This window comes from Trematomus bernacchii, unplaced genomic scaffold, assembly GCF_902827165.1.
Source record: "Trematomus bernacchii unplaced genomic scaffold, fTreBer1.1, whole genome shotgun sequence".
Lineage (NCBI taxonomy): Eukaryota > Metazoa > Chordata > Actinopteri > Perciformes > Nototheniidae > Trematomus > Trematomus bernacchii.
In genome coordinates, this window is record NW_022987608.1 from 37,462 (window position 1) to 54,067 (window position 16,606).

General features: G+C 39.1%; 1 protein-coding gene across 4 annotated transcripts in view; it reads left to right on the forward strand.

Moving 5' to 3' along the window:
• abcc9 (ATP-binding cassette, sub-family C (CFTR/MRP), member 9) overlaps nucleotides 1–16,606 on the forward strand; it is a 95,499-nt gene that overhangs the window by 35,928 nt on the left and 42,965 nt on the right. For 2 of the 4 annotated variants that reach the window (XR_004555965.1, XM_034131430.1), the window contains exons 18-21: nucleotides 6,308–6,380; nucleotides 6,479–6,584; nucleotides 7,522–7,560; nucleotides 13,140–13,178. Coding sequence is in view for 2 of the 4 variants with exons in the window: in XM_034131430.1 (XP_033987321.1) it covers nucleotides 6,308–6,380; nucleotides 6,479–6,584; nucleotides 7,522–7,560; nucleotides 13,140–13,178 (257 nt within the window). In the remaining 2 variants the exon portion in view is untranslated. The remainder of the gene's footprint in view (nucleotides 1–6,307; nucleotides 6,381–6,478; nucleotides 6,585–7,521; nucleotides 7,561–13,139; nucleotides 13,179–16,606) is intronic. The other 2 variants (XR_004555966.1, XM_034131431.1) reach the window with 1 other exon arrangement.

Here is a 16,606-nt window from a genome sequence, read left to right on the forward strand (position 1 = left end):
AATACAGAGAACAAGCAGTCCCTACATTGTGCACATTAGGACAGTAAGCAGCTGGTGGTGAGGACTTCAGACAACTTCAATCTAAAAGAGGCTATTGAGACAAGTGCCCTCAGCTTGAGGCTTGATTGAAGGTCATTCCAAGACCAAGGACCATAATAAAAAAGACTCCTTTTTCCAGCCTCAGTCCGTACGGCAGGAACCTGGGGACATATATACAGTGGAAGCTTGCCTAAAATGGCTTTATACATTAATAAAAACCAGTGCTGCATCCTACGCATACTAAGTGAGGACCATCCAGTTAGGCTATAGTTTGCAATGATGAGTCCTATAGGGTGCATTTGATATATAATGCAGTGCAGCATGGTAGAGTGGGTCAAGTTTGGCCAAAACAGTGGGACAGGCAAATCTATAAATGGTATCACCGTAGTCCAGCTGGGACAGGAATAATCCAGAGACCAACCTTTTACGGGAAGAAGTTGAAAAACAACATTTAAGTCTGAAAAGGAAGCCAAGAGTGAATTTCAATTTCTTTGTTAGAACTTCAATATGGTGTTTAAAGTTCAGATTACTGTCCAACCAAAAGCCCAGATATTTGTATGTATCGACAAACTCAACAGAGACACCATCAAGGGTGTCAATGGAGAGGCAAGAGGACGCTGACTTGGGAGCAAAGAGCATTGCTTTGGTTTTCTTACTGTTCAATAGCAGTTTGGAATCAAGAAGTGCATGCTGCTGCAGCGTGATAACATCAGATTTTAAATTGGAAACGGCCATATCCAGAGAAGGAGCACATGAGTATACAATAGTGTCATCAGCATACATATGATAGGTAGAAAATTGCATCTGATTACAAAAATTGTTTACATTTAATAAAAAGATGGGGCCTATCCCGAGCAAGGGTTATCTCTCACACATACAGAGACACGTAGGAGCTGCTCTCTAATGCCACCATTTATTTAACAACGTCAACAGCTGTTTCATATCTCGTGTGTTTGTACATCCATGGGTCACTTCTGGGTGCGTGGAATCATACGTGTGTGTGTGTACTCTGTCTTAACAGGAAGTGTAGGATTCACACGAGAATTAGCTAACCCCTCAAAGGGCCTTGTGAATGAGTCCGACTTTTTCTCAGCGCTGCACTTCCTGTCTCTTCTCTGCAAAGACGTCGGTCACTTAATTACAACGAGAGGAAGAGAAGGGTTTTCCATACCATCAGTCTTGGTTGTGAGGATTTGATTCATCATCTATTAAACATTACATAGGCTAAGTGTGTCACTACCCACGCATTACACCCATATATGATATATATATATACAGTATATGTTGTATTTATTGCCATCAATATGTTGCGTTATCCACTTTCTTTAACGTTTCTTTTAAACAATGTAGTACGATTGTTTGATTTGATCTCAAAATGTGATGTTTGGGTTTGTAGTCAGGGCCACAAACTCACAAACAAATGTGTTCTCTCTCAAAATAGCTTTGTCCACGGGGGTATTGCCTTAAAAAAATATAAGCAAAGACACACAATTGCAAGCTCTTGAAATGCTAATGCTTATATGCAGTGAGAGTTACCTAGGAAATATCGTTGTACTTTGTATGATGACAATACAGATATATTCTATTCTATTCTTTATGCAATATCCTATCTATCTACAGTACAATGTTCTGTAGCATTGAGTGTGTCCTTCTGTGGGACCCAAGATGTTCTCCTACTGGCTCTATGCAAATAAAAACACTCATGCAACCAGATTATGTGCAGCTCATAAGTATGTGTCTGTCAAACTCAAATACACAGTGGGCCAACATTAAAAAATGGGTACTAGTCGAGGGCCGGACTGGTTCAATGTTTATTGCAGAACTTATTGAAATGAACTTATTGCACATATTAAACCTGGAACTAACTAAGCTTAAATTATTGCCAATAAAAACAACATTAAACATTAAATAATCAGTTGCATTCATTTCTTATGGCTCTATCTGCAGCTTTTCCAGAGTCATTTCTTATGATCACATTTCTCCACAGGCCAACAACAGCTTCAACAAAACTATTTCCCTCAAAGAGAAAAACAAACATGCCCTGTTGTCGTGAGAGAAAAAGTGCAGAAGGAAACATCCATGTAAAGTGTGTCAGTGTGCTGCTCTGTGATGCTAGATCAGAGCCAGATACTTGGCATCTCATCTTGGGTGCAAGGTCATCAATGTTTGGGCTCAGGCTCTGAGCTGAGGAAACCCTCAGGATGGAGTGAAGGTGTGCGTGCAATATACCGGCGGGCCAGATCTAATAGTAATTAGAAATTATCCTGCGGGCCGAAATTAAATCCACCAAGGGCCTGATTTGGCCCCCGGGCCTTGAGTTTGACACATGTGCGTTCGGAGCACTAAGTTGCCCAAAGCCAAGGGCCTTATTGTGCTCAGGCGCTGCTTCAAACACATTTCTCTGAGCAGGCTTTCCTACACGATCTGGCGGAGGTTAAATGGCACTTCATAGCGTTAATTCCATCTGTCGATGTTGCAGTCCAATTTGTTATTGATCACTTTTTATCGATTATTAATAGACATGCCCCCCTTAGAAAATTCAGAGTTAAGAATAGGAACACTCCATGGTTTACTAGAGAACTATCTGATCTCATTCATGATCGGAATAAGCAATGGTCCTTAGCTAGAAAGTCTAACACTACTGATGACTGGCTTCTTTTCCGTGTCCTCAGAAATAAATGTTCTGCCCTTATTAAAAAAGCTCAAGCTGATTACGATCTGAGCTTAACCACTGATAGTTTTAATGACCATTCTAAATTCTGGAAAACAATTAAATCACTTCAGAACAAGAAGGTTTCTAGTTTCCCACAAAAACTGAAGGTCAGTGATTCTTTTATTTCAGATTCAGATGGTATGTCTAATGCTTTCAATGCTCACTTCAAAAAGGCTGGTCACATTTTTGATGATCAAAGTCATGACTCTCTGGTCGTACGCACAGCCATAGTCAAGAGATGAACTCCCCTGTTTCTGATTTAGCTTATTCCTGTCCCAGCTGGACTACGGTGATACCATCTATAGATTTGCCTGTCCCACTGTTTTGGCCAAACTTGACCCACTTTACCATGCTGCACTGCGATATATATCAAATGCACCCTATAGGACTCATCATTGCACACTGTATAGCCTAACTGGATGGTCCTCACTTACTATGCGTAGGATGCAGCACTGGTTTTTATTAATGTATAAAGCCATTTTAGGAAAGCTTCCACTCTACATATGTGTCAGATTTGCCCCAGTTTGTGACTCTTACAACCTCAGACCCAGTGCCTGGATACGGGTCCAGGTTCCTGCCGTGCGGACTGAGGCTGGAAAAAGGAGTCTTTTTTATTATAGTCATTGGTCTTGGAATGACCTTCAATCACGCCTCAAGCTGAGGGCACTTGTCTCAATAGCCTCTTTTAAATTGAAGTTGTCTGAAGTCCTCACCACCAGCTGCTCTTGCAGTAATAAGTAGTGTACCTTTCTTACTGTCCTAATGTGCACAATGTAGGGACTGCTTTTTTCTTAGTTATGTTCTCTGTATTTTATATGTCTGTGTTATGTGTAACGTTGCTGCCTTCTTGGCCAGGTCAGCATTGTAAATGAGATTTTATCTCAATGCTTTTTTATCTGGTTAAATAAAGGTTAAAAAAAAAGAAAAATGTCATTATGCACAGAGTTTTCTCAATATTCAGGGTCATTTCAGGGTTCAAAGTGTCTCTCACCATCTATTTGTGTGTTGTCTTCTCAACCAATCAGGTTTTAGAGCTACAGGAAATTGACTTATCAGCTGATGAGTCACAACATTAGCTGCTTTGGGACCAAGTGGCTAATTTGATCCCATATTCATAATTTCCTGATTTCATGTTTTTGCAAAAATCAATGCAACTTTAAAGACACTAAATGGGTTTGTGTGTACTTTGTGAAGGAACCATTTCTTTCAGATACTTAGATTTTATTTTAGATAATTGTTCTGTGATCATACGGCAGTGACCCCACAGACAGATAGATAGATACAGACAGACAGACAGACAGACAGACAGACAGACAGACAGACAGACAGACAGACAGACAGACAGACAGACAGACAGACAGACAGACAGACAGACAGACAGATAGATAGATACAGACAGACAGACAGACAGACAGACAGACATATATAGAGAGATGCTTTATTGATCCCAATTTGGGAAATTCTTTCGTCACAGAAGCAGAAGTGTGTTCAGACATTGAAATACAATACCTAAAATACTTTAAAAAGTGGAAAAGAGAATTAACAATTACAAATAAAATGAAATAATTAAGAATATTATATTAAATATAGACAAAACAATCAAAAATATTCTGGAATATTAAAATAAATAGTCAAAACTACAACAGGACCCAAAATACTACAGGTCTCTTATAAGAAAGTAGTGCCTTTTTTAGATTTTCGTACAAGGAAACAAAGATCATTTTGTATCTCTAAGATGCCTTTTGGGATCTGTGTCACGAGGGGATATTTAAGGAAAGCTTTTTTTTTGGGTGGGGGGGGTTGTCAGATAAAATAAACATAAAATAAACAAATAAATGCAACAGCTGGGAGGAATGTAAACAGCAGGAAGCAGGGTGATAGGGCACTGAACAGAGATCAGATATGAAGGCCATGTTCTGGCCCGGAGAGTTAACGCTGTGAAACACTCATAAAGATGGTGGATAATATACAGCATGTTGCATAGAGACTGAAGCTTTACTTTGCATCCATATTGTAAATAAATAGAACAACAACAACAACTTCTATTTGCCTCCATTGGATAAAGATCTCCATTTTCTCTTTCTAACCACACGAGAACCCACAGTTATTTTCCATGTTGGAGACTCAATATCTACTTAAAAGTGCATGAGAGAATGTTGGAACAAATATCTGATTAATGTTTATTATTAAATATTTAGATTTGTTTACCTCCTGTTGGCCGGCAAACAAGATCATTAGATGCATTCCTTCCTTATGTTGACTTTTCTTTATGTTGATTTTGTGCAGAAATCAAACACTTTGTCCCAAACTTGTTGTAGATAATGTGTTTTTAAGTACATGGTTTTATAGGCCATGTAGAGAGAGGACTCTTTAAAATAGAGACACTACATACTGATATACACCTGAACATCAGCAGGAGAGGACTCTTTAAAGTAGAGACACTAAATACTGATATACACCTGAACATCAGCAGGAGAGGACTCTTTAAAGTAGAGACACTACATACTGATATACACCTGAACATCAGCAGGAGAGGACTCTTTAAAGTAGAGACACTAAATACTGATATACACCTGAACATCAGCAGGAGAGGACTCTTTAAAGTTGAGACACTACATACTCATATACACCTGAACATCAGCAGGAGAGGACTCTTTAAAGTAGAGACACTACATACTGATATACACCTGAACATCAGCAGGAGAGGACTCTTTAAAGTAGAGACACTACATACTGATATACACCTGAACATCAGCAGGAGAGGACTCTTTAAAGTAGAGACACTACATACTGATATACACCTGAACATCAGCAGGAGAGGACTCTTTAAAGTAGAGACACTACATACTGATATACACCTGAACATCAGCAGGAGAGGACTCTTTAAAGTAGAGACACTACATACTCATATACACCTGAGAATGAGCAGAATATGTCCTCCTTAATTATAGGTCTTGGTATGGTATCATCTTGTGACAAATATTGAACATGTAACGTTAGTATTTCTGCGTTTTGTGTGAGTTCTCAGTCTTTCCCCACTAAAGCACCTGCTCCTCTTGGGTCAGGTTGTTTTATTTGTCCGTGTACGTTGAGATGAACTCTCCAGAACCTGAGAAATGCGTCACATGATGACGTCTGTCTTCAGTCCCACATACCATGAACTCAGCATGTGTCCGTCATTGTGTAACAGAGCAGCTTTCACACCAGTGAACTTGAACGAGAGGTTTTTTTTAAACCCCGGGTCAGGACATGAAATGGGTCATGGGGGTCTGCACATAACAAGAAAACAGCACGTAGCTCTGTGTTGCTCAATAACAGAGACATCCACTGCACAGACACATACTTCATCACACAATATCCTTTCAAATCTTTTGAAGGAATCCAAATTGAAGCATCGGTTCAATTCAAAAGCTTTATTGTCATATGCAACATGGAAACCAGGCCTAGGCTACTCAAGCAATGCAACATATATTATGACATTAAAATAAATAATGACATGCAATATCTACGGTGGAATAAATACTGTTCTGTTCGTTTTGCATTGTTTTTCTTCAGGTGAGCAATGGATCCTTCACCTGGGGAAGCAACCTGTCCACGCTGTCAGACATCAACATCTGCATCCCCACAGGTGGGATTTACATACGTTTTTCAATATATACTACACTGTAATATCGTAGGAAAATTCCAACACTAACTTTCTCCACCACTTTTTCCCTGCCTCTTCAGGTCAGCTGACCATGATTGTAGGCCAGGTGGGTTGTGGGAAATCCTCTCTGCTGCTGGCCATGCTCGGGGAGATGCAGACCATCGATGGGAGGGTCTACTGGAGCAAGTAAGATCATTATAAAACATATTATGAAGTAGATTTTCTTACAAGCAAACAAAGATCATTTTGTATTTCTAAGATGCCTTGTGGGGTCTGTGTCATGGGGAGAAAGGAGCAGTGGAAGAATCTCATGTCTTATGCAAGAGTTTGTTAACTTTTAGGGATTGAAGAAGGGGATTATAGAAATAAAGAACATGTATTTTTTATATTTCAGTGTCTTTTATCCAGTTATATTTTTATGCTTTCTTAAAAAGAGTACTATGACTTTTACCATTTCAATTCACAGCGACTCAAACATGTTGTAAACTGACATATGTAGCCATTTCGATTTAAATCACAGTTAATATACCTTATAATGTGGCCAAGTCGACTAAGTTTTTACCTCCTAAAATGTATAAAAAATGCATTTATTTTCCTATTCAGCGCTCGTCAAGCTGTGTTTGTGTTTCCAGTGATACTTCTATATCTTTCTTGTTTCTTTGATGCCATTACTTCTTCTTCTTTCTTTCAAATGTCTACCTATATATCTACAGGTCTATATATGTAGAGTACCGTGCATGATGCAGCATAACAACATGCATTTTATTTATATTTATTTCCTATTTGAGTGTATACAAGGATCCACTTTAGTACATGCAACACACATCCAAGCACATCTTATATAACATATTTTGAAGTAAATGCAAGATAAAGGAGAATCTGTCGCCTCAAGGGCTGCACACTAACCTTTGTCTGGGTGTGTGTGTGTATTGTATGGTGTGTGTGTGTGTGTGTGTGTGTGTGTGTGTGTGTGTGTGTGTGTGTGTGTGTGTGTGTGTGTGTGTGTGTGTGTGTGTGTGTGTGTGTGTGTGTGTGTGTGTGTGTGTGTGTGTGTGTGTGTGTGTGTGTGTGTGTGTGTGTGTGTGTTTCTTTCTCTTCACCTCCTGCTCTCTTGCCATATCAGGCAGTCTGATAATGAGATGGCTCACGAGGGAAACACCAGGTACTTTCTCTCCGGTCCCTTCTTCCCGAAACACAATCCCTCACTCTGTCTGTAAACACTCATATTTAATCTCCCTCCATTCGTCCAGTTTACGGTGAACGTGTAAGAAGCTTAAATCAACTTAATTGCAAGCAGTATGACAATCCTAAAGCAGATGAAGGTTGAGGGTTTTATAGTCACTTAAAGACATTTTAATAGTCAAAAATACCCCCGACAAAAGATCTGAGAAAATGTCATAATAATTTAGTAGCTGCAAACCTGATCAGGGACGCGGGAAGTCAGTCAGAGTTGGGGGTGCGGCGTGGGGGGTGCTAGTGGAGCCTCGCAGCGGAGAAACTGACGCGCTGGGGGGGAGGGGCTAGTGGAGCCTGGTGCTAGTGGAAACTGTGGCGCGCTTACACTGTAGGTGCACCGCGTTTTGCGGGTGCTAGTGGAGCCTCGCAGATGGGGGTGCTGCAGCCCCCTCAGCACCCCCCCTTCCCGCATCCATGAACCTGAGGAACACTTTAGGAAAACTAATTAGTTGACGAATTGGTAAATTGATTTACAGAAAAAATAATTGACAGTAACAAAATATATATATAATAATAAAAAAAATATATATATAGTAGTTATTATCCATTTCATTTATATATTTTTATATAAAATCATTTAAAAAATCATTATAATTAAAAAAATGAAAATAATAATTTAAATAATATAATTAATTAGTAATAATACATTTTCTTCATAGAGCGCTTTTCGAGCTACTCAAAGTCGCTTTACATACAGGATAAAATTCATAAAAGCATTTAAAAACACAACCTATTTAAAGGGGACCTATCATGCAAAATGCACTTTTGTACGTCTTTTATACATGAATATGTGTCCCCGGTGTTCCAGTGAACTCACCAAGTGTCAGAAAACACAACCCTCTCTATTTTCCTCCATACCCAAATCTCTAAAAAAGGGGCTGCAACGGATCTGATAAAAACTGATCCAGATTTGAACACTTCACTGACGTCACAGAAGTGGCGCTACGGCTATTGGGCCAACTCTCCACCTATCAGGGGAATGTGGGGTTGGGCCACGGCCGGCTATTGCCGCTCGAAAGCGCTGGAGACGCTGTAGTACATATGCCAGGCCTGTAAGTGGCGCGGTAGTCTGCCACAAAAGCAGCGAAGAAGACTTCCCGCCCATAGTTACCATGGTTACCCTTCTGTTTATTCTCCGCTGTGGCTTTTTTACCCTCCCCGAGGCAAGCGTTTGCTCCCGCTGCTTTAATTCAATGCAATCCCTCCCCGTCGAGGCAAGCACTGTAATTCTCTCCGGTTAGTCCACCAGCAGATGACAAACACCCACCTCTCCGCCTCTTCCAAGGAACGAGGGGACCGCGCGGCAGAGTTTCAGTTTCTTTCGCCGGTCAAGATGTCCGTTAAAGTTGAAATCTTCCGGACAAAATTAGAAAAGTGCCGGTCAAAGGTCTTCTTTGTTATTTATTGAGCTTTAAAACAAATGAATAACGACTCTATATAATTAAACACGGAGGACGGAGATCTCTTTTTCTCCCCCTCTTCTGACAGCCCAGCAGCTGATCAGAGCACGTCTCACCTCTCCTGCAGGGGGGCGTGGTCAGCTGCAGCTCACAGAATCAGCCCCGTAGACAGCAAACAGCACATAGAGCGAAATGAGGCATGGCTAAAATGCATGATCTGTTTGTTATTTTGAAAACAGAAACGTATAAATATACCTTATATAGGTATGGCCCTACAATATATCATTTAAATATAGCATGATAGGTGTCCTTTAAAATATACAACACACATCATTAACCTCTTAAGCACGGCGGTCCCCCCATTGGACCCCTCCCACCGGTTTTTTTCTCGAGATAATGTCTCAGGGCTTCTTAACATTTATGAAACTATTAATGTGTAGCACCAGATTAACGGGAAGAATCTCAGCTAACTGAAGATGTGAACCATTTTTACCAAAACAAAACACAAGTCTCATAAGAAGCGTCTAAATGACCCCTGAGCGAAAAAATTCTAACGCACTGCGGCACACAATTCAAGATAAAGATACCCTTATTACTTATCGTAGCTGCACATACAATATAGCCGATTAAAGCTGAGACTCCACTGATTATTTAGGTATAGTATCATCACTGAGCGATCCGAACTTGCGACAGGGGAAGCAAACACAGACATCACAACACGTACCTTTACGGAGCATTTACGGCAGATCGTCTCACCGTAGCTGTCAATTAGGTCAAAAGACGCGTTCAATGGCATTAAAACGAAAAAAAAAATCTACAACTGTTGATCCATAGGTTGATAATGTACCTGTGCCTTTGAAGAAATTATTTATAATCCATAATTCAATTTTTTATGTAAAAATCGAAAAGTTAGCTGCTAATGGTAGCCACCAGAGTGTATGCAGCTTCCGGTTTTGGTAACGCGTCACTCTCACTCCTTATTTGTTAACGTTTTGGTGTGTATATAACTTTCCCTCGATTCCATTGGCTCTAGCGGTTATAAAGAGATTTCATTCATCAAAATCGAGCAAGGGGGGCCAGAGATAGGTCAAATCCACCCAAATTACCCCAGAAGTGGGGTTTTTGGCTAAATCTCTCTAAAAAGGTCAAATTTCACTTGTTTTGCATCAATCTTGATACAGGGTACTTATTATATGTTGTACTTTGGATTCCTAAAGCTTTTAGTCTACTAACCCATCATCCAAGGGTAGTTTTCACTATAAGTAAAAAATAATTTTTGGACGGACACTATAATTTACAGTTTTTTACTATGTAAAATCTGAATTTTCTTTCAAATAAAAAACATCTATATTGAATCTGACTTTTCTACATCCAACTCACAGGTTTATCATTACTTTGAGAATAAAGATTATTAATTTAACTCTTTTAGAAGGGAAGATATGGTCATTTGTTCTGGGAATGGCATTTTCGAGCCTGAGACCTGAAAAACAGGCTCAGGGCTTAAGAGGTTAATTACACGTTTAAAAAATTGTTAAAATATCTGAAAATCACAAATTAAGTCCAGTTTTTACCTGAGCGTCTAGGCCTCTTTTCACCTGCAAATCACCTTTGCGCTTAAAGGCTGGGATAGTCATTTTCTGGTCACTTTTATTAAAATATTTCCACTAAAACCTACAGGTTGGATCTTAAAAAACCTGCCTTGGCCTCGTTCTGTGAAGACCTACTGAATAACCCTTTAATTATCACACACACCCTCACAGTCAGAGAATATGAGACATTTCAGAAGAAGCCACAAACCCAGTAATGGCTGACAGACAGTGACCGCATCACTTCCACTCCTCTTCTTCTCCTCGGGGTGGGAGGGTCAATCCGTTTAACATTTGGCCGTCAACATCATGTCTTCATTATCTGGTGGGAAAACACGTCCGCCACGTTCTCCTTCCCTCCCTCTGTCCTCTCTCTTGTTTGTTTGTTCCTCTCAGCTGTCTCCTCTGTCTTTTATATTGCCATATTTCCACGTATAAACACAAGTACACACTCATTAGATCTCGCTCTAACTCAATGATGTGATTTCTTTTTTTTAAATGGCATATTTTTTATAATTAGATTTTTCTATTTTGACAAACTTTTGACTTTATTCCCAAAGTTTCACACGTATAAAAAATATGTTCTATTCTTAAAATCATAGGATATTAAAGTTAACTTTCCTGCTATACAAGCTGTTTTATTATTTAAGGTAGATATGATATTTTGGGCAAGGCAAGTTTATTTGGAGACCAAACTGAGATTGGAGAGAGTAGGCATATTTTAACACCCCCTTTTTAATAAAAGGGAATAACCTCCCATAAGGACACCGAACAGCTCACCTTTTCAAACATAAAAGCCTCATAGAGTTATTGTACACTAACAGGAGGCGTGTGGCACAGTGGGTTGTGCGTTGGTGTTCGGATCAGGGGGTTCAACAGGTTCAAACCCCACTGCAGTCAGCATGTCGTTGTGTCCTTGAGACACTTCACCCCAAATTGCTCCTGTGGGGATTGCCCACAGTATTGAGTATGTAAGTCGCTTTGGATAAAAGCGTCTAACAAAATGACATGTAGTGTAATGTAACAGGAAGTTAATTTCAAAATGAAAACCCAGAAAGTAACTTAATTGTTGCAGGAAGCTCAGGTTTCGCTTGGTTTTCTACATAAAAGCTTCATAAAGTCACCGTATCCTTACTGAAGGCTCAGGAAAAGTATTGTCTTTATATAGCACCTTTCAACACAAGGCAATTCAAAGTGCTTTACAAAAATGAAAGACATTAAGAGCATAAACCCTCCTGTTGTCTTCGGGTCAAATCTGACCGATTTACTACTTTCATCAATCATAACTTATTTGTTTTATATTCGATTGCATTAAGGCTTTATGATATCCTTCACAGTAGACATTTGAACATATCAAATGGCTGATCACCACTTTCATTGAGTTTTGGATGATTTAGTCAACTTTGTAACACCCATGGTGTTCAAGGTCAAACATGACCGCCATGAAGAAAAGGAATTAGTAACCATCCAGATCAGATAAAACACACACACACACACACACACACACACACACACACACACACACACACACACACACACACACACACATACCATGTATACATCACTTCAGGGGACATTACATTGACTTACATGCATTTCCTGGAGACTTATCCTAACCTTAACCATAACCAACACATGCCTAACCCTTACCCTAAACCTAACCAAGTCTTCACCCTAAAATTCCCCTTATGGGGACCTCCATTTTGTCCCCATAAGGGAGGTGAGTCCCCACACGTGACTGTGTAAACAGATTTAGGTCCCCACAAGTATAGTAATGCTAGGCCACACATACACACACACACACAAACACACACACACACACACACACACACACACACACACAGAGCAATTTGACACATTTCCCGCTCTTATGTGCCCATCCCCCCACATGGATCACACCTGGCACACGCAGTACATGTTCAGTGTCTATTCTTTGTATATTTACTGCAGTTCTTCATGTATACCAGTAGTCTGATACAATATCTACAGTTTGAAAGGGTGTTAAATGACATTTGGTGATGATTAATGGTTTTTGTGTTAATGTAATAGCAGTTAAAACAGGACCGGTCAAATTTGACTGTGAACACCAAAGTAAGGGGGGGGGGGAACAAAGACAATAGGAGGGTTAAGAAACATATTATAAAAAGGCATTTAAAAACACTAATTTAAAAGCAAAGATACATGAATGAAAGTCACAGTGCCGTGTGAGATACACACATCTGAAATGTTTAGCTCTGACTCTCAATCATTGCTAACTTTTTAGCAGAAATAGTTTTCTATGACCTCACTTTCTTTCTACTTTCTTTGTTAACTTATCCTTTAGTTATTTCAAGTGTTTCATGCTAAACGAACCCCCCTTTGGAAAGTTCTAATCTGACCCCATGGTACCTTTTTTAGTTTTCATTCCTCTTTTTTGTTTTTTTTTAATTTACATTAGTTAAGTTTACCATGTCTTTCTAGGACTTTTTTGGTACACACTCATTAGATGTCGCTCTAACTCAATGACGTGACTTTGACAGTTGGTCAGGGGCAGAGGAGAGTGATGAAGACGTCCGGAGGTAGACCTTCCTCTTCCTGTTTCAGATCTGAAGTGACCTCTGACCCCTCGTTCACCTCCTTTTTGTTTTTCTGTCTGTGATTTCACTTCATTCTCCATCCTTACCCTTCACCTCTCTCAGGAGAAAGTGCTGATCCCGCTGCACTCAAAGTTAGTCCTGTAGTATTTATGGCGATGTTGTTCATGGACACACACATATGGACCGTATTAGTTTTTATGTTAATGTATTTTCACAGTGCATTATACTGCATAAATATAATGGTAAATGGACTATACTTATATAGAGCTCTATCCAGTCTCTCCGACCCCTCAAAGCGCTTTACATACTGCAGTTCAGTCTGTAATCTTAATTAACAATTTAACATGCTATCATTTTGGGGATTTTATTAGTTTTATGTAACTTTGTTATACTAATATACATGTATATACATTTATATATTTTCTAAATGTTCTCATATTTTTCTTTTACTAAAATCTCTGAGAAAAACATTTTTATTTAATTTTTTTCTCTCAAATAATTTTACTTGCTATTATTTAATTTAGTAGTAGCTTTTTCTACCTTTGTAATACTTTTATTTTTGGAGAAACCAGCTCGAGATCGCTAGAATTTGAAAATACACAGCTGGAAGAAATCTGCCACTTCCTTACAGAGCCCCTCCTCCAACACACACGAACGCGCACATGACCAATGAGGGCACGAGATAAGTTTGTGCACAGATGGAAGGCTGACAGGCAGGTAGGCCATCCAGTTATTTTAGCCGGGCCGGCTCAAATGATTGGTCGTGCTTTTTACAGTATTACGGCTTCCACAGATGACATTTTTTATGGATTTTTTGTCAAAGCACTTCAGATATTCATTGCTATCGGGATGTTAAGAGCATTCCATGGAATATAACAAAAAGTGTATCTCGAGCCGGTTTCTCAAACTTACCTACCCCACCTTTAATATATATATGTCTGATAATTTTTCTCTCAAATGTAACACATTTCATCTTAGAGAATATCCCAGTTTCAATTATTACTTTTTATTGATAAGAAGTAGCTTTTTATACCTTTGTAATAGCAATAATAATATCAACTTTTTCTTGAATTGAACACATATCTCATAAAATATTCTTTTTTTCTAGTAAATGACTTTAGATCTCCCAGCATTATGTTCATATGTGTGTGTTCAGGATCAGCTGCTTCAGCCTCTAGAACTTTAAGAACCGTCTTCTTCTCATCGTTGTGTTGCTCTTCCTCCTCTGAGAGGATCTCTGTTCCCATTATGGTTTGTGCTTTTAATGCTGGGAGTCATTGTCCTTAATCAAACAAACAAACAAACAAACAAACAGACAGACAAGATGCTTTATTAATGCACATTTCTGCACATGCATAAAGTTATTTCTATTATGATTCTTGACCTTCAAACTAATGTGTCTCTTCATTAAGGCTCTAATAATTCAGCACAAGACACGTAAATACTGTAAACATTTGTTATTATAACACGTATCACACTTATGGCGAATTTCCACTGCAGCGCGTAGCATGGTTTAAGCGTGCCGTGCCAAACCCGGCCCGTTTTTTGTTGCGTTTCCACTAGGCGTAGTTCCGGCTAGCGGGTACTTTTTCACAGTTTTTCTGGCCCTCCAAAATCGAGGTTCTTTCTGGGCCAACAACCGGGCTGAGTATGCTAAACTAGTGACGGCAAGGGGGCTACAAATACAACAAGATGAACATATTTGACCGTGATTTAATTGTAATACACGTTTCAAAATGATGCCGAAGTAACAACATACTGATACCGGTTAGTAAAAACCATGAATTAATGCTTTGACAAGTCTGCAGACAGACGGCAGGCGAAAAACCTTTTAAAATGCGTGTTTTCTGAATGGAGATTGGCTAAGCTAACGTTGTGTATGCTCCGACCGTCCACACTCACAACAACGGCCTACAGACATAAATAAACCAGCGACTGTATTCTCCATGACACAGACAGTCTGTGGTTTGTACTTGTTTAACTTCTGTCTAGTTTCTGAACAGATATGAGGAGCTGTGAGCTCTGAGTGCTAACAGCTAACGGCTGATGTTGGTTTTGTGGTGCTCATTGAAGATGACGTCACGGCTCCGCCTACACTGCGTTACTATAGTTACTGCCCCAGCTACTAAACTGTAATGGAAACGCAGCATAAAGTGAGCCTGGCCTACCAAGGCCTAACTCTACCGTACTAAGCCGTGCGAGGCCCTGCAGTGGAAAAGCGCCATTAGAGATTTTCTGCAATATATGAGACATCAAATATTTGAAATCCTGCACAACATGTTGCACAACCTCTTCTTTAAATCAGCATAGCTCTCCACTTTGAATATAGTATACTCTTATTTTATTACATTTGAACTGCTCTCAGTTTCCTACATAACTATATGTTGTGTAAATATTGTCTTTTGTTTTTCTTCTAGTCTTAACTTTTATAATTGTACTACTTTTTCATCTTGTTTTTTGCTTTCATATTCTACTTTCTGGCTCTCTGTATGCACCACTTATACAAAAGCAAAGTCCTCGTATGTGTAAACCTACTTGGAAAATAAAACCGATTCTGATTCACACAATACCGTTGCATACTCCTCATGCAAACATTTGCCTTTCTACATGTTTGTGGTTGTCTAAAATGTAGAATAATCCTTTAATTAACAAGGACAACACGTCATACTACAAAATATCGTGTAACTTCATACTAAGGGGAAATATCCTAAGGTATGTTCAAACAGGATACTAAAAAACGACATGAATATAAGTTTGTTTTTAAAGGTCGAATGAAAAACCTCAGCAGACTCCCAGCACAACGCTTCAGTTTCTTGTTGTTGTATCTCTGTTGTGTTGTTGATGTTGTTGGTGTTGTTGTTGTTGATCAGGCTGGAGGTGGTTTGCAGCTCATCATTAACCCGATCCATATTTATCTCTCCTTTCTGACAAAACATCCTCATGTTGCGGTGCAGCTTGACCCTTCCTCTCGTTCCCTTTTCTGTGTTTGGGTGTCGCTTCTATAAAGCTGCGGAGAACAGGAGAACTGATCTGAGAACAGCTTTACCTTTTAATACATTTAAGGAACCATTTTTAAGCAAGAGATGGATATAGAAGTAAATTGTGACTGGTAGAAATGCTGACATATGAATTTGATATAATGCAAATGTAGTAAATAGTGTTCACTTGCAGCAAAAGGAAGAAAACACTGGTATAGACGGTCAGTTTAACAACATATATGTAATAATAGAGAGTTTATAGGCTTTGAAAAGACAAATCATTGCATCTAATGGACTGATCTTTAATATTATATGCATTTAAGTGCAATTTTATCCTAAAAAGCTATATATTTTTGTATCTCCAGCATGTAGTATGTCATTATCCTATAAAAGAAATTAAGTTGAATAAACTCTATCCTTGTCATTATGTAT